A 26,123-nucleotide genomic window follows, 5' to 3' on the forward strand; every position below is an offset into this window, starting at 1 on the left:
GTGATGGTGACATTAGGAGTAAAGGAAGGCTGCGTTTGGGGGTACCCTCTTTAAAAAAAATAATAAATAGAGCGAGGACGGTGAGTGGGAGGAATCTCTGGGGAGAGTGGGAAAATGGCACACGTGTCACGTGGTGTAAATGGAAGGAGTGGGGAAGTGGAACTGCAATAGACGCGGGGACGCCTAAACAACAATCATCAGCATCAGCATCAGTATCAGCATCAGCAATTAAGCATTCGGTGCAACATCTCTTTTTCTTAATAATTATCTTTGCACAATTGAGTCTATCTGCGAGGATTAAATAATAAATTAAAGGATTCATTAAGTTTAGTCTTTGTTTATTTTATTCTAAATTTTTACCATGTGTTTCTAGTGCTCCTAATCATTGGATTTGATTCTTAAACATTTTCACACACACGAACCAAAAAAAAAAGCAAATTTAATTTGACTTTTCCCTATACTACTTAAACATGTATTAATTCGAAGTTGATGAATTAAGCTTCAATCCTTTTAAAGGAAGATAACAATCATAAAACCAAACCTGAATGATTTACAATTAAAATATTTTAATAAATAAGATTTGATTAATTGTGTAATTGTTGCATTTCAATATAGATTAAGGTGAAAATTCTCACTACATATGATTTAATATTAAATCTCATCACTACACCCACCGATGTTGTTGATTAATCATGTATTCCGATGAACCTAAATGATAAGTTTTCATTAATTAGTAAAATTGAAATTGTTATGTGAAAATGTAATATTAATTTATAATCTTAAATCGAATTTATAATAAATATATGAAATTTAGTAAATTACGTCAGAATCATTTATTTAGAGTTTGAACCAGTCAGGAAGTGTGTATGGAATGAATGGCTGATGCAGATAAGCAGAGAGAGAGCGTACGGCCGTTATAAATTTTTAACTTTGGAAATGATTGAATATTTTAATAAGGGACCGCCGTGTGTTATGATGCAAGGCCTACTCAACGCTAGCTAGAGCTTCGATCGTCTCTACCTGACATCTGGATCAATTAATTAATCTAAAAGCGGTGAAAAAAGGCAATAATTTCTCAGAAAACAAGGATTTCAAAGCTGCAAGCACAATTATTATTTTTTTATCACTTCCCATCACTAATCATTGTTTGCACGACTTCCTCCTCTTTGTTTTGGATTTTCTTCTTCTTTTTCGTTTCTCACACGGTTCGGTTGCTAATTACTGACGTTGTCTTCTTTCCTCTTTTGCTTTCAGATTTTTATATACGCTCCAAACGGCATGGTTTGTCGCTTTATTTTCTTTTATTTGTTTATTTTATTATATAATATTTAAAAAATATATATCTCTATAATTTAAAAAATTTAAAAAATTATTACTTTTATTATATTTAATAAATTTTATATGATTAATTATTAATTATTTATTATCAATCAAAATATTATTTACTTTTTTCACATTATATGATATTGATATAAGATGATGAAAATTCACACAATTATATTATCATGTTATGTTACATTTATTATAATTTATTAATATATAATATCAATACGAAAAATAAAATAATAAATGATGTTATGTTATTATTTATTATAATTTATCAACGTGTCATATTAACATCATGTGAAATAAAATAATAAATGATATTTTAATTAACAACTATTAGTTAATTGTTTGTCATAAAAGCTTGTTTGATTTAAAATAAAATGTACAATGCTTAAATAAACTCTTAAATTATTTAAAAAAATTTAAATAGCTTTTATTCTTTTATTACGTTAAATTAAATTTTTATATTTTTATTTTGAATCAAATAAGTTTTTATGATTAATGATTAACTAATTATCATTAGTTAAAATGTTACTTATTATTTTACATCAATATGGCATTAATATAGAGTCAATATAGAAGGTAAAAAAAGTCACATGATCTTATTATCATGTCAAATTATTATGTTACATTATCATCAATTATGGTATATCAGCATGTCATATCATTGTTAATTATAATATATTAACGTACCACATTAGCATTACGTATTATATAATGACAAATGACATTTTAATAAAGGTAATAATTAATCATAAGAGTTTATTCAATTTAAAATAAAAATATAAAAACTTATTTAATTCAAAATAAAAATATAAAAATTTTTTTGAATTTTTTTGAATATTTTATTAACTTTTTTAAATATTATACAAAAATAAAAATATAAGAGATAGAAGAATGAAGATTTATTAATTTTTTTAAAATAATTTAAAAACTTTTTTAAATATTATGTCTTTTTTTTCAAATAAAATATTTATCATTTTATCTTGAGATGTTTATTTTATTTTAAATAAATTTCTTTAATTCCTTTCATAAGTTTAAAAGAAAAAGTTAATGATTCTAGTGATGTCACGATAATTACAAATTAGTGTGTCATTATTAAATCATTAAATAATCCCATGCCTAGATGCTTAATATATAATAATAAAGTGGGTGGAAGTTAAGGTAGAGGTCTTAACTTGAAATCTAGATGCTTTGAAAGGAAAATAAAGATGATTTTGACATTATGGTTTAATAGAGTAATACTCGTATTAGTCATTTCAAGAACTTAACATAATGAAAAGTTTACTTCTAGAATAATTAACACTACACTCCACGAACATTTATTTATATGCTTATACCTTCTAGATTGTGTGTCTTTTTTTTTTATATTCATTTTCTCTAACCTATATTTCCAACATAAAAATATATTTATATGCTTAATTCCATGCCCTACCCTCAACGTTGCTTGCTTGCTTATTGACAAGAAGAGAAAACCAGTGCACCATTTTGCATCCAGCATCGACTGACAAAGAGATTTGAAGTTAATTTCTTGTAACAGTTTTAAAAAAATATATTCATCAACTGTTAATGAGTTTTTTAAACACAAATTGGTGAGTTTATTCTTTCTTTAATGATGAGGGAAAACCACTACAACAGTACAACATACCGGAAATGAAAGGAATAACAAAGGCATGAACAGTGTGGGACATGAAACACACTTGATTAGGAGGGGAGGACAATGAGAATCAAGAGGTCCATGGAAAACTTTTTGAGTGCGGTAGGGCAGAGGGAAGAGAAGGGACATGACAAATAAAAAATCGTCGGTGGCACGAACCCTGGCCAACCAACAGGGTATCGTGGCTGGATTAGGAGACCGTCCTTTCGAAAGTGAAATCAGCGAAAGGGTTGCTCCATGAAACTTCCAAGTCTGATTGAAATGCCCAAGTCTTGGGTGTAACTGGTCTGGACGAGACATCCATGGCCCAACTGCCTCTCAACGTTCCTTTCACTCATCTCTCAACCCCCTCTGGCTAAAAATCATGAACAATCTCAGGAAGAAAAAAAGAGAAAAAAAGGTACTTGGACTTTGTGTGGGACAATGGGAATTGTGTGCTAGGTTGTTTGCTAGTGCATTTAGCAGTAGCAGAACCTTCGACTTTTTATTATTTCCTTGTTTACTATCCATTTTTCAACTGGAGAGTACATGATATGTTTATCCAAGCTTAATTCCTAGCATGACATGTTGGATCATAGATGACAATTTTCCATATTTTACGGGATATTTTAAATCTTTGTTTAATTTCAATCAATACATATGAAATATATGTTTTTTGTGGACGGAAAGTGCAGTAAAGAATTCATATTATTTAACGTTTTAAAAATGAATTTGAATTTTACATCTTATCTATTTCAAAATAATAAAATTAACCCCAACATGAATTATCAAAGGTTATTCGTTTCGAACAAAGAATTTAAGAAAATGATGATTAAGAAATAGTAAAAAATGAAAAAGAGATTATTTATTTATTTATTTATCATGTGGAAGCCAATTGCTGCACTTGTAGACAAGATGGGTTGGAACTTAAAAAGCATCGGGGCCTGTTGGGTTGTGCACCATGAAAACAAGGGAGAAGGAAAAGGTGAAGTACTATTTTTGATAAAAAACAACAGCAAGGAGAAAGGGTCTTCGGTTAACAGCAAAAAGAGAACAGTCTTTGTTGTCGTTGAAACTGAACAGACGGAAAAAAGCTAGCAATGGTTAAGCAACATGTCAAGGGACCCAATTCGATTAAACCCCAAAATGTTTGATCCATGTCTCCTCTTTCGCTCTCTCTCTCATGCTTGGGTTCGCCCACGGGCTCAATTATAATCTTATCTTCAACCTTCAATGTGGGCTTCCATTTTTGCTCTTGTTTTTGACTCCTGATTTGGATTTTCCCCTCCAATGCAAAGTCACTTTTGGTGGTTTCGATCTACTCTCTAGTCCCTGTCTTGAGCTTCCTTTTGATCTCTTTTCCCCTTGTTTACTTACTTTTTCTCCTTTGGGTGTTCTGATATCTGATTTCGACATGTCTCTGTTCTGCATCCTTTCAACTCTACCAACCACTTGTTCCCTGTTCTCTCATATTTCTCTCTCAAACTATCCATAAACTTAGTTCTCCTAATGCCTCTTTCCTTCTCCTATGTTACTTGTTAAGTGACTTTATTGAGGTAGCCGTTCATAAATTATTGATCTCTTATCAGATGTCACATTAGGACCAGGTCCTTCTTAGCTGTTCTCCAAAAGCATTGTCAATTTAGTCATTGTTCAACAATAGCAAAAAAGGGTATCGGAGTTCAACTTGATCAATATTTCATCTTCGTATATATTCCCATTAAGAGTTTTAATAACTTTTAACATATTGTCGCGACGATGTTCTGTATTAACTCAAATGATAATGGTGAAATGAGATTTTGACGAAACTATTAACTTTGAATATTAATGCTTCCTTTTGCACAAAAAGATATTGACTCTCTTGACACTTTTAGTTCATATTTACTCTTCTCTAGAATGTAAAGATAGAAAGGTGCTATTCAAGCACGAGACACTTTCTTATACCATAACTAAGAGAAAATTAGAAGTAAACTATCATTTCTTTCCTTCAATCACAAGAAGGAAGACTACAAATTGGAGGAATCAATTACATACAATTATTTTTCTTGACCATATATGCTAGGGATGATATTTCATGGCACAATGATATTATACAGTATTTTATATGTTAACAATAATTAAGATTTGGAACATTCTATGAATTCAAAATCCCCATTTATTTACTTTTAAGGCCAATGAAACATATTGTGAATATTTATTTTGATAGAATAATGTGATTTAATTTTATGGAATGAATAATTACATTGTACATCATATTGAATTTTATAATATTTACAATTTTTTTTTAAAAAATTTGAAGGACTTATTTTCTTGTGCCAAGTCTCTCTATTTACTCTGTTTTTTGTTTGTCATACAAAAAACCATCGGCCCGTTGGGTTCTCTGAAATTCTGGATTGAATGTGGTCTCAAATAGCTGGACCGTCTAGCACATAGAGATGTGGACTGGTTATTGTGCAGGCTTAAGGCCCATGGCACAAGCTATTTCATATAATTTTATCTTCTCCAAGGCCCATGATCACATGTATATTTGTCGCCCTTTGTCTGGCCCATTCATTAACTTTTAAGATGCCGATTTTGATGTTTATATAAAAAAATCAACGTAAATGGACTTCAGGTGGGACCCAGCGGAGGTGGGACCGGTTTAACTGTGCAACGTCATTTTTTCTTTTTCATTTTTTTTCCTTCGTAAAATCAAAATCGTTTTTGGCACTTCCTGCTCAAGCCAGAAAAAGAGATTTAATCAGATGAAAAAAAACGTAAAAAACACGATCGATATTGAAAGAAAAGTACAGAAGATGCCACTCTCCTCCTGGATCTACAAGATCTAATCTTCTCTCTTTCTCACCAAAAATGCTTTGTACAGTCTCAGATCTATATCTTGAGTTAGATCCCTAACTGAGAGAAAGCTAATAGTAATCGAAGGAGAAGAAGGATGTATATGGCATATGGATATCCGCAGGTGATTCCGTTGGAGCAAGGGCAGTGTCCTTCGTCGCAAAATATCATTTATCTCAAACTCAATAACCGACTCTTGCTCGTCGTTTCGCCTTCGCATCTCGAGCTCTGGAGCTCCTCTCAGGTATTTCCTTTGCAAATGCATGCTTTTGTTTCAGATAAGGTTTTTGTTTTTGTTTTTTTTTTTTAAATTTTTTTGAGAATTATGTCGGTGATTGCAGCATAGAGTGAGGTTAGGGAAGTATAAGAGAGATGCCGATTCGGTGCAGCGAGAAGGCGAGAATTTGCGGGCCGTTTGGAGCCCTGACTCCAAATTGATTGCCGTGCTTGTGAGTTCTTTTCTTTCGTTGCTTTTTTTTTCTTCGTAAAATTGGTTTTTGCTTACTATACTAGCTTTGCGTGGAATTTTTATTTCAGTTAAAGTAGTATCTGTTTTTGTATATTTATTTGGATTAAATGTTGATTTGGTATGATAAGAGGGATGGCATTTTGGAATTAAAGAGTAAAGTCAATCACTAAATTAAAATGAAGTAGAGGAGATGCTCATACAGCATTGCTCTTGATCAGTTAGTTGTTAAATTCTTATCTGATCACATTGGTGTGGTGGAAGTAATGATATTTAGCTGATTAGCTTTATTTTAGGGTTAGGAATGATGGCTAAAGTGGTGTTTGATTTTTAAATCAGGGATGAAAGATAATGCTTGTTAACTGCCTTTTGTTTTTAATTTGTTTGTGTGCCTTGCTTCTGAAGACATTTAAAAGCATAACTTTCTTTAATTATGGATTTCATAATCTTTGTTTTTGGCTTTTGCAGACATCATCTTTATTTCTTCACATCTTCAAGGTCCAGTTCACAGAGAGAAAAGTACAAATAGGAGGCAAGCAACCTTCTAATTTTTATCTGGCAACGATAACTTGTGTTCTGATTGAACAAGTCCCGTTTGCGGCAAAGGATTTGGCTGTGTAAGTATCCCTGTTAAAATTAACCCCCCTCCCCCACCTTACTTCTTTCTTTCCCATTTAGTATATCTTTGCTAACATTAGTTTCAGTAATTTTGACCTTAATTTGAGTTTTCTGAGTACCGTTCTTATCGTTTCCTTTTAACCTTGTTGCTGTAGGAGCAATATTGTGAGTGATAACAAACATATGCTACTAGGGCTGTCTGATGGATCTTTATATAGTATCTCCTGGAAGGGGGAGGTAATCCACAGATAACATATAGTTTCAATTTTCTCCTGTCTTCCTGGTTTTTTTTTTAAACACAGAATTTAATTTTTGTATTGTTTTTTCTGTACAGTTTTATGGAGCTTTTGAACTCGATTCCTTTCAACATAACAACAATGAAGTTACTACATTACCACATTCTCTAGTTAATGGTATTACTTCTGGAGAAGCTCAAGCAGCTTTTCTCTCCAATTATAAAGTCTCCAGGAAGTCTGCTATAGCCCAACTGGAGTTTTGTGTTCCAATGAGGCTGCTATTAGTCTTATATTCTGACGGACAATTGGTGTCATGCTCTGTGAGCAAGAAAGGTTTAAAGCCTGTTGAATCCATTAAAGCTGAAAAAAGTTTGGGATCTGGTGATGCTGTATGTACTTCTGTTGCTGGAGATCAACAGATCCTTGCCGTTGGTACCAGAAGAGGGGTTGTTGAGTTATATGACTTGGCTGAATCGGTATCGCTCATTCGTACTGTCTCCTTATATGACTGGGGGTAAGTGTTGTATTCATTGGTAAAGCTAGAAAATTGGTTGCATGATGTGATGTTCATAGTCTTGGTTTTTAGTGAAGTAATTACTGTATTTTTCTACAAAGCACTTAAATAGTATATTTGCCTCATCTAATGTTCTGTAAATCACATTCCTTGTGGTTGTCAACCTTTGACTGCTATCCTTTTTACAAATACTAATGAACAAATCTACTTCCATCTCAAGCAACACCCTGCATTTAGAGAGGGAACAAATGTTTAGTGATTGTGATTTACGTTGAGACTGAATCAAGCCTTTAGCTTCCCTATATAAGGACCTGAGGATTGTAAATTCATGAATTTGTGATTTAATCAGTTTCTTTTGTGATACTTATCTTAGCAAACATTTGGAGTCTCATTTTTGCTTGGTTTTCTCTATTTTCTTGCCTGATTCTAGTATAATAGTTGTTGAACCCTAATTTTATCTGGCTGTAGGCTTCTTTTGTTAAGAATGAAAGTTTTTTACTTCTTGATCTTGTTGTTTGGCAGATATTCAATGGATGACACTGGTGCTGTTAGTTGTATTGCATGGACACCTGATAATTCTGCTTTTGCAGTTGGGTGGAAGTTAAGAGGACTTACAGTTTGGTCTGTTTCTGGATGTCGTCTAATGTCAACCATCCGTCAAATTGGTTTGAGTTCTGTTTCTTCTCCAGTTGTTAAGCCAAACCAGGATTGTAAATATGAACCATTGATGGGTGGTACCTCAGTGATGCAGTGGGATGAATATGGATATAGGCTTTATGCTATTGAGGAAGGATCGTTGGAGAGAATTCTTGCATTTTCTTTTGGAAAGTGTTGCCTGAGTAGAGGAGTTTCAGGAATGACTTACGTCCGTCAAGTGATTTACGGAGAAGATAGGTTGCTTGTTGTGCAGTCAGAAGATACTGATGAGCTTAAGATGCTACATCTGAACCTTCCAGTTATATGTCCAAATCACAACTTTGATAATTGTCTGCCTTCATTCTGTTTTCCTTAAATTGTGGGTGTTTCTAATGTGGTTTTGCCTTCTTTTTCCAGGTTTCTTATATCTCCCACAATTGGCCTGTTCAACATGTGGCAGCGAGCAAGGATGGAATGTATTTAGCCGTTGCTGGTCTCCATGGGCTGATTTTATATGATATACGACTGAAGAAGTGGCGAGTGTTTGGAGATATTTCTCAGGAACAAAAGATTCAATGCAAAGGTTTGTTATGGCTGGGGAAGATTGTCATTGTCTGCAACTACATTGATTCTTCTAACATGTAAGATACAAATCTGTTCCCTCTTAGTTACTTCAGCGGAACTTGTCTAGTCTGTCCATGCATTTATGGTAGTTTGATTAATTTCTGGAAATGTATAGATGCCTGAAATGCGTGGGCAAGCCTTCACAAATAGCCAGTTCATTTATAAGCTTTTGGGAGCAAGTTTCTCTTCTTTCTTTCTGCCTTTCCTTTGTAATGATTACTTTCTCATGAATTACTATTTTTTCATTTTAAATTCATGATCTACAGTTGTTTATTGTGGTTGATGTAATTTATTGTGCAGGTATGAGTTGCTTTTCTATCCACGGTATCACCTTGATCAAAGCTCTCTACTTTGTCGTAAACCATTGCTTGCAAAGCCAATGGTGATGGACGTGTATGAAGATTATATACTAGTCACTTATCGCCGTTTTGATGTGCACATATTCCATGTGAAATTATTTGGTGAATTGACTCCTTCAAGTACTCCAGACCTACAGGTAAAGGAATGTTATCCAATTGCTTTTATTTAAGTCTTTTATTGAAATATGTAAATAATAGTGCTTTTAACATAGTGTGCAAATTATTCTTCATACGTTTTTAAGTGATAAAATGACAAACAGCTTTCTACAGTACGAGAACTCTCAATCATGACTGCAAAGAGCCATCCTGCAGCGATGCGTTTTATTCCTGATCAAATTCTACGAGAGGGTGCCCTTGACAATCATATCTCATCTGCTTCAAACTTGTTAGCCAGAGAGCCTGCAAGGTATTGCCTTTTAAATGGTGAAGAGAGCTTTCTGCACACTGCATGCCTCTGATATGTACTTGCTTTTCTAGATGTCTGATACTGAGAGCGAACGGGGAGCTTTCGCTACTTGATTTGGATGATGGACGGGAAAGGGAACTCACTGATTCTGTTGAATTATTTTGGGTTACATGTGGTAAATCAGAGGAGAAAACAAATCTAATTGAGGATGTCTCTTGGTTGGATTATGGCCACCGCGGAATGCAGGTAACCTACTGTTAAAGTTGATAGTTTCCTACATTTGGCTCTTACTATTTTTTATAAAGCTTCCTTAGTTTGTACTAGTCTGATATAAGTTCTGTTTGGAAGCTTATTTTTACAGGTTTGGTATCCATCTCCTGGTGTTGACTCATTTAAGCAGGAGGGTTTTTTGCAGGTATTATTGCACAAAGCCCTGTACGATAAACTATTCATGATATTTTGGGATTTTAGATGGTTTTGAACTGAGAATGTGATTTCTGTCTGATCTGGTTGCTCCTTTTATGCACTTCTCGTCTTATCATTGTTTCTCCTATTCAATCATTTTTTAGATATTACAATCTCTTGTATGTTAGGCACTTGATCTGGTTATTTAGTGCATCTACCGAGTTTAATAGTTCAAACATTTATTCATTAGTTGGATCCAGAACTGGAATTTGACCGTGAGGTGTACCCTCTGGGGCTTCTTCCAAATGCTGGGGTTGTTGTTGGTGTTTCTCAAAGAATGTCCTTTTCAGCATGCACAGAGTTTCCATGCTTTGAGCCAACTCCCCAAGCTCAAACTATTTTACATTGCCTGCTTCGACACCTCATTCAGGTATCACTTTTCTTTCTCTTCCTTCTTCAGGAATTCCGAAAGCCTATTTAATTTAAAGTCTAAATTCATGTGGAAATGTGGTCAGTGAAATTTCATATGTTTATTAGCAAGGATCTGACTACTTATATTTCTATGATATTGGAGCTATTGATCCATTTATTTCGTCAAGCCTGTGTTTCATCAAGAAGCGGCTTATTCTTTTGATTTAATGGTTTTTGGGATATATTTTGCACTAAGCTCAGTGTGTTTTCTGCCAGAAGGAATGGTGCAAACTGTGGGTTTGTTCTTCAAGGCTGCCTGCAATGAACATGAAAAGCCTCTTTTTGTCAAACTTATTGTTCCTTCTCATTCATTGTAGACTGCCACTTTGAACTGATGAATGTGAAGATTCTTACCAAGAATCTTCTGTCAATGATAAAAGTTTATCATTTCCTGACCACAATGTTATTGCAACTTTTTTGGAACAGAATTTAGTTGTCTGTAAAGAAGTATCTGTTCTCTGAGTAGCAAAAAGAATCTTGCTCTGTGCCTTGTGGTTTTGTAGTATATGCTGAAAGTCATAGCTGTAGATGCTGGTCCCACTGGTTTTAAAGAACAGTGCAGTTGCCTAGGTTGTAGGTACTCTTTCTGATTCTACTTCTGATTCTGCATCTTGCAGAGGAACAAAAGCGAGGAAGCTTTACGGTTGGCACAAATATCAGCGGAGAAGCCTCATTTTTCACATTGTTTGGAGTGGCTTCTTTTTACTGTATTTGATGCTGAGATTTCAAGGTATTATCTAATTGGGAAAAATGATTGTCCAAAGTATCTTCATGAAACTGAAACTTAATGGAGACTAACCAGTTTTGATGCGTACAACTGCTACTTAAACCATAAAACTTAGCTCAAGAGCTTGTAACTTGCCATGTTGTGTCATCTTATGCATGTATGTGAGCATTTTGATGCAGTCCTGCCATTGCAGTTTTTAGCTTTTGGCTTATTAAACTGGACAAGTATAAATTTCCATATAAGTTTGCTGGTTAGCAAAATTTTCTTCGGCTTTGCTTGAGCCTTTCTATGGACCAATCTTCATCTCTATGTGTTCACTGGAAGGCTGGAGGTTTTGATGTGTGTTTTTGTTCTCCCCTTTTCTTTTTTATGTATCTCTTTCTTTTTATCTTATCTATAACTAAATTATATTAGTACCTTTCAGGCAAAATGTGAATAAAAACCAGAACTCTGTCCCAAAACAGAATGTCTCTCTTCTGGAGAAGACCTGTGATCTGATTAGAAATTTCCCAGAGTATCTTGATGTGGTTGTGAGTGTTGCAAGAAAAACTGATGGTAGACATTGGGCCGATTTGTTCACTGCTGCAGGAAGATCAACAGAGTATGTTCTTTAATTCTCCTTTCATATTTTGTTTTCCATTTGCAAAACATGTTTGAAAAGATGTTGAACACATATATCAGTCCAGATTTAATAAACAATTTGTGTCTTGTTACATATATATGTGTATATGTATCTATATTTGTATAAACTAGACAAACTATTTCATAAATCCTGACCTATTTTTTCAGCAATATTGTGTATTCTTTTTTGGCCAAAGAAGATAACTTATTATTGATACTTCAAATCCAATTAACAGCAGAATACAATCCCAATGAATGACACATGAGACAATTTTACAAAATCTCAGTCGTCCAAAGTGGCAAACATTACATCATTAAGGATGGGCAGGGAGGCCATCCCTGCTCACTGAGTATTAAAGAGGATGGTGGTTGTCTAAGCTATCCTGAAGGGAACATCCCGTTTTTTGGTTGAATTGCAACCCCATCTTGCAGCCTTATTGGCTTTCCTTCTAATCAAGAAATATTGTGATTTGAGCAGAACTAAGGATCAGATTCTTCTTCCTGGTCTTCGATAGTGATTGCTTATATTTGAACGGTGTTAGGTATATTTGACCTTGTACCAAGGATTAGTTGCAACTTTGTAAACGTTGGGCATCAGTTGCATTATGATTCCATTTTCTGAACAAGCACATCAGTTTTCTTCATGTATCATATAATATTAGCATGTTGTCCAAAGTGGCAAACATTACATCATTAAGGATGGGTAGGGAGGCCATCCCTGCTCACTATGAGTATTAAAGAGGATGATGGTTGTCTAAGCTAGCTATCCTGAAGGGAACAATCGTTTTTTGGTTGAATTGCATCCCCCTCTTGCAGCCTTATTGGCTTTTTTTCTAATCAAGAAATATTGTGATTTGAGCAGAACTAAGGATCAGATTCTTCTTCCAGGTCTTCTATTGTGATTGATTATATTTGAACGATGTTTGGGTATATTTGACCTTTCCTTCTACCCAGGATGAGTCGCAGCTTAGTAAACATTGGGCATCAGTTGTGTTATGATTCCATTTTCTGAACAAGCACATCAGTTTTCTTCATGTATCATATACAATTACATGTTGTGATCCCTTTTCCATTTAAAAATTGCCCTCACAAATTTTATTGTGGAAGGTTGTTTGAAGACTGCTTCCAGCGGAGATGGTACCGCACTGCAGCTTGCTACATTCTTGTAAGAATCATCTTCTCTTTGGAATTTTTAACTCGTTAGTATAGCTATAATGTTTATTGTTATATACTCTTCAATTTTTGGCAAAGATATTTCCTCTTTTGAGAGTTGGACATGTTAGAATTATTCTTAATACATGTATGTAGCCATGTTTTATAAGAATGCTTTAGTTATACAGTTTACTAGTTACATTCAACCCATCCCTAGTAAATTTACAGAGTGTGTTTATCTTCCATGAATTTTGTGTGGCTCTCTTCCTCATTAGATGGGATTGCAAGGATATACATGAGAAGTGAGGGAAACGTTCTCTCTTCCTACATGTGAATTCCTTGTTAGAAATGTTAGTCCTGTTGTACATAATAGTTTGATTGATTCATTTTTTTCAAATGGTGCAGGTAATTGCTAAGCTTGAAGGTCCTGCTGTTAGTCAGTATTGTGCTCTGCGCTTATTGCAGGTATGTCTTTGCTACTACGTTCTTATGTAATTATCTCTCTCTCTCTCTCTCTCTCTCCTCTTTTACCTAATTTTGCCACTTTTTTTTTTCCCTGTAAGACTGTTGAAAGCATTGTTAAATCCTATGCAGGCAACACTAGACGAATCATTATATGAACTTGCTGGAGAGCTGGTATGATTCTGGCATGGTTCTATGTTTGTGTTAATGAAATTTTTTGGTATTAAAATCTTGCTGGATTGTGATTTCTCTTTTCCTTTTTTGTTAAAGGTGAGGTTCTTGTTGAGATCGGGAAGAGACTATGAGCAGGCATCTACAGATTCTGACAGACTCTCTCCTAGATTCTTGGGCTATTTTCTTTTTCGTTCTAGTTACAGGAGGTCATCACTTGATAAAAGGTTAATGACCTCCATAAATTGTTTTACATTACCTCCATGGTTTTATATTATCAAAATGATACTCACTTCAAATATTTGTTTGAACCAGCACCTCATTCAAAGAGCTGAGTGCTCATGTAGCTCCTGTTAAGAACATATTGGAAAATCATGCTAGCTATTTGATGTCGGGAAAGGAACTTTCCAAGCTTGTTGCATTTGTAAAAGGCACTCAGTTTGATTTAGTGGTAAGCAAAGCATAGTTTGTTCAAGAAGTCATTTTCTTGAGTGAAGTGTTTCTCATTTGTTCTAGTAAACAATACGTTGCAGGAATATCTTCAACGAGAAAGATATGGTTCTGCTCGGTTGGAGAACTTTGCTTCAGGGCTTGAACTGATTGGGCAAAAGGTGCCATTCTTTTCTGAAATTTGTTATAGGCCATACCTTTGCTCCTTTGTTCTGTTATTTACACCATGTGGTGAAATAGTTACCCTTCTTTTTCTGCTATTTTTCTTCCTGCTCTTCGATAGTCTTTTGCTTATGGAACTTGCTTCTTTATATCTCCAGCTGCAAATGGGTACATTGCAGAGCAGGTTGGATGCTGAATTCCTCTTGGCTCATATGTGCTCGGTCAAGTTCAAGGAGTGGATAGTTGTCCTAGCCACACTTTTAAGACGGTCTGAGGTATAAGTTACTTCTTTTAACATCAAAACTCTGGTTAAGGATAGTTTGAGTTTTACCTTCAGTGATGTACTTAACATACCTTGTCCCTCTTTGAAGAATGGTGGTTCATAAGAGATTTGTCCTTGAGGTCTGGACTTCCCTTTAAAAAATATAATTCATAGAAGTAGCAGTTGGAATTTCGAACATCTTCAGTCTGATTGTTAAAGGGGAACCACTTGATGGAAGTTTATGAAGTTCTTTGACAGCCTCCTTTGACAATTTTATTATGTTTTGTTATTTATTTTTGATAAATGAAATCAATCCATCCAAGAATTAGAGAAATCTGATACAAAGTTTACAAGACTGCCTTAAAAGAGGCAGATCAGAAGCAGATCTCTGTATGCTTGACATTTTTTAGCATCATCTTTAAAAGATCTCAATAATAATTTGAAAGACATGATGATCACGAAGTTGAGGAGAATGGTGCATGCAGATGTTATTCAAGGTCCAGGTAGTCTTGAAGAGGACACTGGATGGAGTTCAAAGATGTTATTCTTTAGATTTCTTGTTGTTTTGGGTTCACAATAGCAATCCATTTGTGGTTTTGTGCAGGTTCTATTTGATCTTTTCCGGCATGATATGCGGTTGTGGAAAGCATATAGTTTGACATTGCAGGTATGTGGCTTTTACGGCTCTGATAGTGATCTTCACAATGTTATTATCCAAATCTGACTTTTTTACCATGCTCTTGAACCTTTTTTTTTTCCTTCAGTCTCATCCTTCATTTGCTGAATACCATGATTTGCTTGACGTTTTGGAAGAGCAACTTTCATCTGTCGCAAATTCAGAAGATAAATGAGGTATATATCAAGTTTAACCAAACCAAAATTTTTCTGGTAGGGAATGCCTATTCACTTGAGTAACAAAAATCGTTGAAAGTGTGTATCATTTATTTTTTTCAATCAAGAAAAAGACGACCGGCGGAATTCAAGTCTTGAGAATGATTAGGCCTTTGAATTACAGCGAATCTTGTATGCCATTAGAATCGCAAAATTGTTCTTCTTTGTAGATATAGAGGTTAAGCTTCTTAGGGATTCATGCCCAGTTGCATGTTTCAGATTAAATTTTTTTTTGAATCCGCTGTTTTTGACATTTGTATAATGTGTTTTTGGCTGTATAGATATTGAATATAAATAAATCAAATCACCTGAATAAACCATTGTTATACCATGTTCTGGAGCTCGAGAGTTGATGACTTTTTCCTCAGCAAAGGTGAGATGGGTAGAAAATTTTCTGAACTCGTGTTTTGTGAGATTTCCCGTGAGGATACGGGTTTAACCTTTGTTGGAATATATGTTTTTTGGTTTTTCTATTGAAATATTATCTAAATAATCTCTATTTTACGGATTTCTGATATGCAAATAATGCACCCGCAGTAATACTGCTGTTTTCTTTCTCATTTATTTTTTCCTTTACATTGATATTCACTGTGTTGGAGAACCTAGCGTAATAGCTTGATTGTAGTGTTGATGGTATAAGCAAATTTCCTATAATAGTTTTGAGATGGTGCAGTTCAGCCTTTTTCTTTGGGACCAGAGTAAATCATAATGGTGGTTTTATCCACCTTGTCTTTACGGTGCATGTGACAATGTGAAGAGGATAAGAGAATTAAATTAAACTTGAATTCTCGAACGTTAAAAGGAAACGAAGTAATAGCATTGAGCCGATTATTGGTATTATGATTAACTTCTTCCCAGTAATGATTTTCAGGTTATTTATCATTAAGACAACCTAATTCTGGATTCCGGTACTCTATTTAGCAAGAAATTTTGCATGCGACATCAACATTGACTTATCATAGGACAAAAGATTGGTAGTTAAAATAATACCACCGTAAATCTTCGGAAGACAAACGGTTAAAACACTGCACCCTTATCAACCCTGGTCGGGAAACAGTTAGTCACCAGCTGAAACTGATGGACTCAAAATGCAGATTTTGTGCCAGACCAGATGAACATATTGCTGCAACATCATGTCTCAATTTCTTTGGACCGCAAACAAGAACCCCAATGCTCGATCCTTTACAGTCAAATAGCATTCCTGCACCCAAACAAAAAAATCAGATAAAGGAAATGAAGTTTCAGAGTCTGAGCTGGGAAGATTGGCCATTCGTGTTAATGGCAAGAACTTAACTCTTTAAATCGGGTCTCTCTCCATAGTGAATTTTGGTAGCTTCTGCAAGAGACTGGTGGGGGAGGCTTTCCAGTTCTCTATCAGCATTATAAGAAGGCATCAAGTCAGGTGATCCTCCTGGGGTTTGTCCTTCCATGTTTTGTATCTGCTTTGCTTCCCTGGCATACTGTCTCTTGCTCCAAAAAACTGCTGCACTAGCTGTTACGGCTATGGAGAAACATATAACCAAAATATGCAACACAGCTCTTATGGCGGTTGAGAAGTCATTTTTATTATGATCAATCGGATAAATATAGTAGCGGGTGATGATCCCAATTAAGACAAGGAATATGATGAACGAAGATGATATTATGGCACTGAGCCAGAGCCAGCTGTTGGGGCCTAAAATGGCAGCCATAGGTATATCTGTTTGATGGGGCTTGAACCATATGGAACGGACCCGTTTTGAGTTATCACTCGCTGGTTGTTTCTCCCTTGTTACGAAAGCTTCGATTCGAAGCTGCAGGTTGGAAAGTTCAGAGGGAGAACCAGTCATGGGCAGCAGAAGGTCTAGCATGGTGAGGTCCGAAGAGTTTTTGAAAGCAGCAATTAGAATCATATTTGGTGTCTTGCACTGAGCTATTTTGCTCCTGTAGATAAGCTCTCGGATTATGGATATAAAAGGAGTAATTCCACTGCCTCCACTCACCATCACAAGCGTGTCATGCCTGGAAAAAAAATTATTATAAACTTTGAAATTAGTGTTTACTTTTCAGGATGAAAGGAACTTGATTATTATATGCAATAACCTGAGGAAATGGTTTGATGCAGGTCCATAAGGTCCTTCAATAGAGACCTCAGGACGATCAACTGAGGAAGGAGATGAAAGCATCTGGTAGAGCTTGGTCGACCAACTTCCTTCACTTTTGATGATCACACTCAGTCTATCCGGCTCCAATCTACTGTTTGAACTAATTGTAAACGGATGCCATTGCAGCTTAGAAATGCCAGCCACATTCAAGAACATAATACTTGTCGGATTATAACTCAAACCTAGTTTCAAAACCAGACATAAAACAACAGATCAACTCGTGTCCAAAAAAAGGGTTAGACATAAGAAGTAGAATCGTGGGTAATTACCAGGGCTTTTGGCGAAGTTAAGTTCCACAGTATTACAGGGTAGAAGTCGGGCAGAGAGTAAGCGAACACTCCGTCGAGACTGCAGGTATCTCAGGAAACGATCAATCATGAAGAGGTAAAAACCCGGGAGCATGATGAGGGAGAAACCAACGCCGACATGCAATATGAAAAACAACACGAAGATTACGTAGAGGTAATGCGTGTAGAAGAAGAGCTCAAAAGCTTTTCGCCTGATTTGAGGAATGGTTGCTGCCCACAAGAACAGGCCACCCAGCAATGCTATCTCTCCAGCCACATTCGAAATATCGGAATGACTCCATTTTATCATCTGTATGAACATTCAACATTTTGCTTAAGTTAAAGAATATTTTTTAACAAAATAGTAACATAATTTTATAGTTGATTGATTTGGATAAATTTTCAAAAAGGGGTTTACCCTTTCTTTCTTCTTTAAAATTAAAAAATTAGAAATAATTTGGGTGTTAATTTGTTCATCTCGATAACATTAAATTATGATATTAATATCAATAATTTCTCATTCATGTTATTCAAAATTTAAAATTCATATAAAAATAAACAAAAAAATTAAATATTTATGTTTTAATCTAAAAATTAAAACAATTGATTAATTTCATCCGAATATTTTTTGAAAAAAAAAATCCCACCGTCAAATATATTGATTATGATGGGTCTTATGAGTTGCTTCTATAGGGCAGAAAAAGCTTAGTAGTTGTCGAAGCTCCACTATACTGTTATCTTTTTCTCTTACGTACTTTGGTCATGAAATACCATCATCCTTTGTTGACTTATGCCTAGTTTATCTTCTTGGGTTAACCCTACACGTTTCACCTAGACTCCAAATGGGGCCCCTATATCAGATTCCCAAACCCCCTCAGATTATCCTAACCGCTTGATCTTTGGACCCTTGCAGGTTTGGTGCACCGTGTTCGTGCATGAGAAACAGTTGTTGTAAAAGTACTACAGGCTACAGCAAAGAATTTCAATGCAAATATAATAACAAAAATGGAAAACAAACGAATCACGAAAATATATGAAAAATTGGAGGCAGTGACATTCTGAGTTTAATTTATAAATACATTTGATATTTACAAAATTAAGAAAATTTATGAAATTAATAAAGTAATATTTGTTTGCTATATTTTTTATCTATTTACTAAATAAATTGATTATATATTACACGAATATTTAATCAATTATTTATAAATTACATTTTCATTTATATAATTACATATATTTTGCTTTTTATATATATGCATGTGTGTATTAATTTATAATATGATCGACAATAGGTGTTAGTGAGTTGTAATTGTATCAAAGTTCTTGACAGAATTATGATACATTTATTATACAGATTACAAGATGATAAAACCTAATTAATCTATTGAGACACCACACAATTAACTTATTTAAAAATGAAAACTTTATTCTGTTAATACGAAATTCAAATTCATCTCATTTCATATCTTGTTGGTTTTATGTCAACAGATTATGTCCGAAATTATTTATATTGTAGCTATTTATTATTTTTATAATTTAATTGTATATTATTTATTATAGTAAAGAATGAATAATAAGTCTAGAATATAATAAAGTGAGAGTATAAAAGAGAAGCCATGGTGCAACAAGCCCCATAGGTGCCAATCCGCACCGCCGGATGCTCATCGAAGGGGCATATAAAATTCCTTGATAGGGAACCATTTTTCAGGGTTCTCTTCTCTAAGTAATGGAACAGTTCCACTGTTCTATGGACTCTGAAAACAACCTTTGATTCTATGCCATATTTTCTCTGCATCATCCCACCTTGGATTTTCTTTTCTTTTTTTGGTAATTAATGACAATCCTTACGTGCAATTTTCCAACAATGAAACCGATAAAACAGGACGATGGAGACCAAAACTAGGAAGAAAACGTCACTTTATTAGGTCATAAAAGAGCATTAATTACCTCAGATATTTGGCCTGTAACAGCCCAATAAACGATGTAGCAAACTCCGTGAACTGTGAAAAGAACCATGGTCATGTGTCCGAGCCATATGTGGTACTTGATGCTGCCCTCCGAGGTTAGCCCCAACAGCGGCAGCACCGATGAGCCACGAGCCACTGGGTAGAACAGAAACGATAGGCATACGTTCCCAACAAGGCCTATCCACAACGCTATATCGGACAACTTCATTTGCCATCTGCCAAAAATCAATCAAAGACCCAAACCTATATTATATATATGTTTTGAATAAAGTATTGAATGCTGTATTTTATCAACGTGAATTTCTTACACTTCCACTCCATATTTTGCCGCTACTTTTGGAGTGATTGTAGGTAACCCGTTACGTAAATAAGTTGCCAGTATCCAAACCAGGAGTGAAATGAACATGATCAAGAAGGTTAATTCTATGCCGGAAACAATCCCTAGAGGACCTTTCACTAACAGTGGCCTCTTCCACAACGCCAGCCGAAGTTTTTTCTCATTGCTGTTCATCAGAAATAGCCATCAAAACTGGGTTTTTTTTATCTCACGTGTAACGTATGTTAAATAATGGAAATTGTCATTATTCTACCTTTGCAAATCGTTTTCGTTCAAGTTCTTTCCCAAGTGAAGGTACAAGGAGCCCAGAGCACCAACAAGGAGGACAGGAAAGGTCCAAATCAGAATATTGGAACCTGTAACCTTAGAATTAGAAACCACAATGTACTAGTTATTAAATGGATCAAAACATTGCTTTCAGAGCCAAACCTTGTGTTCCAAAATATGTCGAAAGGACCCTCTTGGAGATGCTAGCCCTCCATTTTTGCCTGTAGGTGTTTGTCGGCAACATGATCCACATCATACAAACCCCAAGACAGATGACAGTCAAGAGCAACCTTATTGCTGCCCTTACCACCCTGGACTCCATCTCTCTCTTATGGGGAAGTTTTTGAGAAAAAAAAGGACAGCTTAATTATAAGTTTTTGAGAGAATCTCTGAGGAGAATTTCAGTGGAATGATGGTATATATAGGAAAGAATTTCTTTGTAATTAAGTAATGAATTACATAATACCAATAGTGGTACGTAAGATAAGGAAAGAAGAGATATTTCCAATTAAAGGGTAAAAAAGCATGATCCGCGTCTTGTGGGAATTATACGTAATTGGGAAAGAAACAATAAATAAATTGCGTGGCAAAAATCAGGCAGGGGAAGAGCAAGTTGAGGCTGTTCGGTAGTCAACACTAGGGTTTGGCTTAGGACATGTGGATGTGCTTACCTCCCTCCAATTGCAAGCTCCATGCAACCATAATAGTATAGTTCCATCATTAACTTATAATGAGTAATAAAGAAAGCTTTTTTTTTTTAATTTTTTCTAATGTCAAATAAGTAACAAATAAGTGATAGGGTTATTTTTTATTTTTTTTTCAAATAAAAAGTTAAAAATATATAAGAAACAAAAGTCAAAACAAAATCTAAACTTACTAATTATTTTAGATTTTGACACTGGTTTGGAAGACAAAACCGGCTAAGTTACACTTAGAAAGATGGTTTTGTTTCTGGTGCTTTTATCATGTGCCTAAACATCATAAATTAGATGGAGACTTTGTGCATTGGATAAGGAAAAAACAAAGAGAAACTTTGTAGTATTTGAACCCAAATTTGTGAAAATGGGTAAAGGGACATAGATGCCCTTTTCTTTGTTTCTTTTACCCCTAGATTTGCTGCAAGAGAAAATGTGCATTTTGACTGTTAAATTTTGAAGTGAAAATGTGGTGAAATACATACAATTGCAACAAATGAAGAAGAATTCAAAAGTGGATATTATAAATTGAAAAAAAAAAGATAATTGGTTTTATATATAGAAAATAAAATAGTTATTGGAAATTATTAAATACATTTTACCATTAGTTGATTGGAACTAGAAGAAATATATGAGAAAAAATAGCCTCTAGAGATAGTTAAATACATATTACCGTTAGTTAATTAGAAATAAGATAAGTAGTTGAGAATTAATAGCATTGTAGTAATTGAGAAATGATAAAAAAAACTTAAGATTTATTAAGGACATAATTAGAGAAGTGAAAAAATATGTCATTTTATTAATTATTTTTTACTTTTACATAGTTATAATAGAAAATGAAATAATTATTTCAAAATTAATAAGATGTGGAAATTAGAGAAAATAAATATTTATTAGATATAAGAGAATATATAAATATTTTATTAATTATTTGAATTTTATATATTTAATATAATTAATTATATTTTTATTATAAAAATATAAGATCTCTCCAAATTTGCCTTACTTAAGGGCTGATCTTGATTAAAAGCAATATGATTATGAAGGTTTTCTTTTGTTACAAGATCATTAATGGCATGCTTGGTTATCAACCAAAGACTACATTTAGTTGGATGGAATTGTGCCATTCCTCAAAATGGTCAAAGAGCTCTGAATAGCTATTACCAAGCCTTTTCGATAATGGCTATCTCAAGCTAGTAGGAATAGAAAAAAAAAATAGATTGGATGAAAATATCCCTTTAAAATTTCAAAAACTACTATATACTATAAATTTGTTTCATTTCTCAAGTTTTCTTTCTCTTTTACCCATTTTCTTCTTCTCCTTCTCTCTCTGCATTCCCTCTATCATCGACTGTTAGGGGAAGTGTTGATCTAGTGTTGTTCCCTTGCTAGAACTAGCCACAAGGAGTACTAGCCAATCAAACCCACCATGGGAAGCATCGAATTTAATGCTTCCCAGATATATCTTGCAGTCAAATCTGGCACTCCGCGGCCAGGTCCGACTTTGTGCAGTGCTGATTTGGAGCTCCTCGACCTGATCTGGCCACAAGGAGTGCATATTGACGCTCTTTTACACCAACTAGCCACCAAAGATGTGATCGATCGACAAGAAAAAGGAAAAGAAAATAAAAAAGAATTTTAAAAAGATTTAAGTTTAATTCTAAATTATAAAAATTTATTATTTTAAATATATAAATTAAATTAAAATTTTAATTATAAATTTGTAATATTTTAAAAATAAAATAATGATGTTAATGTTTTAATTATAAATTATTAATATTTTAAATAAAATATAAAATATTAATATTCTATAAATTGAAATAAATAATTATATCAAAATTCATTAATAATTGAAATAAATTATTAAAATAATAAATATTTTAATTTAAAAATTAAATATTATAATAATGAGTATTTTTACCATTTTTAACTTATTTCTTCACTATTTTTAAAACTATTCTCACTAGCCAAACATTTGAATAATTTATAATAACAATTCCTATCTTATTCCATTATTATAAATTAAATAATATAATAATTATTTTATTTCTATAAAATAATTATTTCATTCTCATCCAATTTCATTATGCAAATCTAATATTATTCTTTATTGGACAATTGTTTTGTGTAAACAGTAAATGAAAGTAGCAAAGTTGAGGTACTTTGAGGCTGAACCTAAGCCCAAATAAAGTCCAGTAACAAATATAGGTCCAAGCTCATCTAGAAGTTTATGCTGCCTGCCGATTAACTCTTATCTCAACCATCGGTAGTCCTGCCTCTCTTGAGAGAAGTACTCAACTTCAAATCCTGCCACTCCCAAGAGGAAATACAAGCATAGATCCCTTCATGATTTCCGTCTGGCAGTAGGAGATACAAGCAGGAGGGGAATGGCTGAAACAGATGATGCATCGTCCTATACAATCAGCGGCAGCTTCTGGTTAAGGGGATACAGCTTATTGGCATTTACACATTTGAAAATAATTCCAAGGACGGCTCATTTGGAAAGCAGTGTACCAAGTGAATACTGCCTACCAGGCAGAGACACAGCTTGTATTTTGTAAGATTATGGCTGAACTCCGATTCCATTTAGCTGTGCTAAGCTACATAGGACAAAACAATATACACGACTACAATGGTAGAAGAACTACAGGTGTTCCAAAAGAGCAGTCTACCAAATAAACAACTGACATCAGCTCACAATGAGAGTAGCTGACTTAGATTGGAGCATGTGAGTAGGATCGAAAATTTTAACATACACGGACAGAAACATTGCGACCCTAAGGACAATTTTGCTCCCTTGGCACCTCTAATGCTTTCACATCCCTCTATAACAATGTTTTTTTTTAATATATATGTATAGGGACGGGATTCAAACCCTACCTTCTTCAAAGGAAAATCATGCAACAATCAATAAACTAAATGCTCGGATGCTACCTCTATAACAGTGTTAATCGTGTTAAAAGAACCAAAGAAAAATACTAGTATTCATCTGTAAAGGCTTTTTCAGACGTCACTTACATTTAGATAAGGTTCCTAATTCAATTCACGAAGAATACTGAAGAGTATGAGATAACAGAAATGATTCCATGATTTAGAATAAGCTTAGGTTTATCAGGTTGGTTTGGTACAAATAACTTGGATTTTATGGTGACATTTTTACCAATTTATAATAGGTTTTAAAGAGTATGAGCAGAGAAGGTGACCAATGACTTATAATCACGAACAACTAGGTGACTGAATTAAATAATCGTTTCAGCATCACAAACATGATCATGGTAATATATTGATAATAAAATGCAAAATATGCATTGCAAACAACACTGTATTTTCTTAATACAGCTTTCATACAGATTAACCAGACAACAATACACGGAGACAAAGCTCTTCACAAACTTCAAATTCAAACTCGAAGAAACCTTTAGTATGCGTGAACTACTAGCCTCCATTCTAATAGTATGTGGTATCCCCAACAAGTTACTTATATATTACAAAGCCAGTGGATCCTTAACAATCTTTATACTCTACTTGATAATTGTTGTTTGCCTTGCTTCGGAGAAACTTCTGGGACATCCACAGGCAATTTTGACCATGGCACAGAGTCGACCTTGTTTGTGTTCCTCCTATGGATAATCGCTGATAAGCTCAGTAGTAAACACACAAGAGCAATCAAAGGAAGCAGAATACCAGCACTTCTTCTTGGCCAACACTTCAAAACTGACTCTGCAGGCAGCTCGCCATCAAGACTACCTACTGAATTATTCATCTTCATGATCTCCACCCCATTTAAAATAGCATCAACTGCGTATGCCATGCTTTTGCTAGAAGGCCCAACACTTACACTCACAAACCCTGAATGATCAGCATCAATGACAAAATCCGCATAAATGGGAGAAGCCAACAAGTAATTTGTAACAGCCGAGGGATCAAAATCCTTATAGGCTAAATGGCCATTAACATAAACATTGAAAAACAGCAATCCAAGGGATATACTAGCAATATCACAGAAATGCATCCGAACAAGATACTTATAACCCTCCATCACCGGAAACTCCCATGTAAGGTTCACATTAGGAATAGAAGCATTCTTGCTTTGAATCAACCGAGCAGAATTATACACATTATCAGGACCAACTTCACGACTCGCCCCGTGAGTTTGGTACTTAATTCTACCAGCAAAGTACACCCTAGTCGATCCTTCGGTCGATTTCATATAGTCATCATCAGGCACCCAAGTTCTCCACAAAGTATCATTAAAAGGAGTAACTTTAGCACCTCCTACAGTTACCCTATGCACAACTTCAAATGCTTGTTGATTTAACCCCTCAAAAGGCTTAACTTTGTCACCGTTGACAGATTGAGCAGTTTCCAGTATCAAATCTTGAGGCGCAGATATAACTTCAATCGCATTAACAAAAGCAAATTTCGATCTTTCAGCAGGAACAAAAGTGATTTCAAGCTTTTCTGAATGAACGCAAAGCAAATATTCCCTGACCTTAGGACCCACCAAATTCCCACCACTAAAATTGGTCAAAGCTACCAACCCATTAACCAAAACGTGAAATTGGGAGTCACGAAGATTCAACTTTGATGAACTGAATTGGTGAAAATGGAGACGTACCATGTGCATCCCTGGATCTTTGACATCGAAAACGTATTTCGACGGTGCCTTGAAAACCCTGGCGGTATGATAGATTTGAGGCAGACCCGGAAGAAGAGTTCCAGCACAGAGTGAGAAGGTCTCGGGTGAAGAGAGATGATGTGAGTTAGAGGAATCAGACGAGTCAGAGATGAAACGACGATTGTCTACGGTGGAGTCCAGGGAGGCGCCAGAATTGACGAGATAGTTGTCAATCGGAGAGAAAGATGAAGAGAGATCATAAAAAGTAAAGACAAAAACAAGGAAGAAGGAGAAACGAAGTCTTGTAAGCATAGTTTCCATGAGAGAAAACAGAGTTACTGATCTAAGAACACGAAGAGAATGAAGAAAGGGGGGGGG

General features: G+C 34.6%; 4 protein-coding genes across 4 annotated transcripts in view; 1 reads left to right on the forward strand and 3 right to left on the reverse strand.

Annotated features, from left to right (window-relative positions):
* Positions 1-5,674: 5,674 nt before the first annotated feature.
* On the forward strand, positions 5,675-15,391 carry LOC110413553 (uncharacterized). Its single transcript, XM_021424409.2, has 23 exons — positions 5,675-6,041; positions 6,139-6,246; positions 6,732-6,880; positions 7,037-7,118; positions 7,216-7,631; positions 8,154-8,586; positions 8,685-8,908; positions 9,192-9,387; positions 9,511-9,656; positions 9,728-9,902; positions 10,018-10,071; positions 10,312-10,491; positions 11,150-11,262; positions 11,684-11,860; positions 12,988-13,045; positions 13,438-13,497; positions 13,627-13,668; positions 13,765-13,892; positions 13,981-14,116; positions 14,199-14,276; positions 14,436-14,552; positions 15,144-15,206; positions 15,304-15,391. The coding sequence occupies exons 1-23, from the start codon at positions 5,895-5,897 to the stop codon at positions 15,388-15,390; spliced, it is 3,369 nt and encodes a 1,122-aa protein (XP_021280084.1). The 5' UTR covers positions 5,675-5,894; the 3' UTR covers position 15,391.
* A 153-nt stretch (positions 15,392-15,544) lies between these two features.
* LOC110413555 (ferric reduction oxidase 2-like) lies at positions 15,545-20,754 on the reverse strand. Its single transcript, XM_021424412.2, has 8 exons — positions 20,595-20,754; positions 20,419-20,521; positions 20,137-20,331; positions 19,809-20,043; positions 17,844-18,171; positions 17,513-17,756; positions 16,725-17,431; positions 15,545-16,631 (listed from the first exon to the last, which is right to left on the reverse strand). Exons 1-8 carry the CDS (start codon positions 20,752-20,754, stop codon positions 16,492-16,494), a joined length of 2,112 nt encoding a protein of 703 aa, XP_021280087.1. The 3' UTR covers positions 15,545-16,491.
* A 3,631-nt stretch (positions 20,755-24,385) lies between these two features.
* On the reverse strand, positions 24,386-26,117 carry LOC110413556 (receptor-like kinase). The gene has a single exon (XM_021424413.2). It carries the CDS (start codon positions 26,064-26,066, stop codon positions 24,642-24,644), a length of 1,425 nt encoding a protein of 474 aa, XP_021280088.1. The 5' UTR covers positions 26,067-26,117; the 3' UTR covers positions 24,386-24,641.
* The window catches only part of LOC110413282 (fringe-like protein), a 2,647-nt gene continuing 2,604 nt past the window's right edge, over positions 26,081-26,123 (reverse strand). Inside the window, exon 3 of the mRNA XM_021424046.1 lies at positions 26,081-26,088. Coding sequence (XP_021279721.1) covers positions 26,081-26,088 — 8 coding nt within the window. The remainder of the gene's footprint in view (positions 26,089-26,123) is intronic.

The sequence above is a fragment of the Theobroma umbraticum genome, unplaced genomic scaffold (assembly GCF_002168275.2).
Source record: "Theobroma umbraticum cultivar Fairchild unplaced genomic scaffold, ASM216827v3 scaffold_4.1, whole genome shotgun sequence".
Taxonomy (NCBI): domain Eukaryota; kingdom Viridiplantae; phylum Streptophyta; class Magnoliopsida; order Malvales; family Malvaceae; genus Theobroma; species Theobroma umbraticum.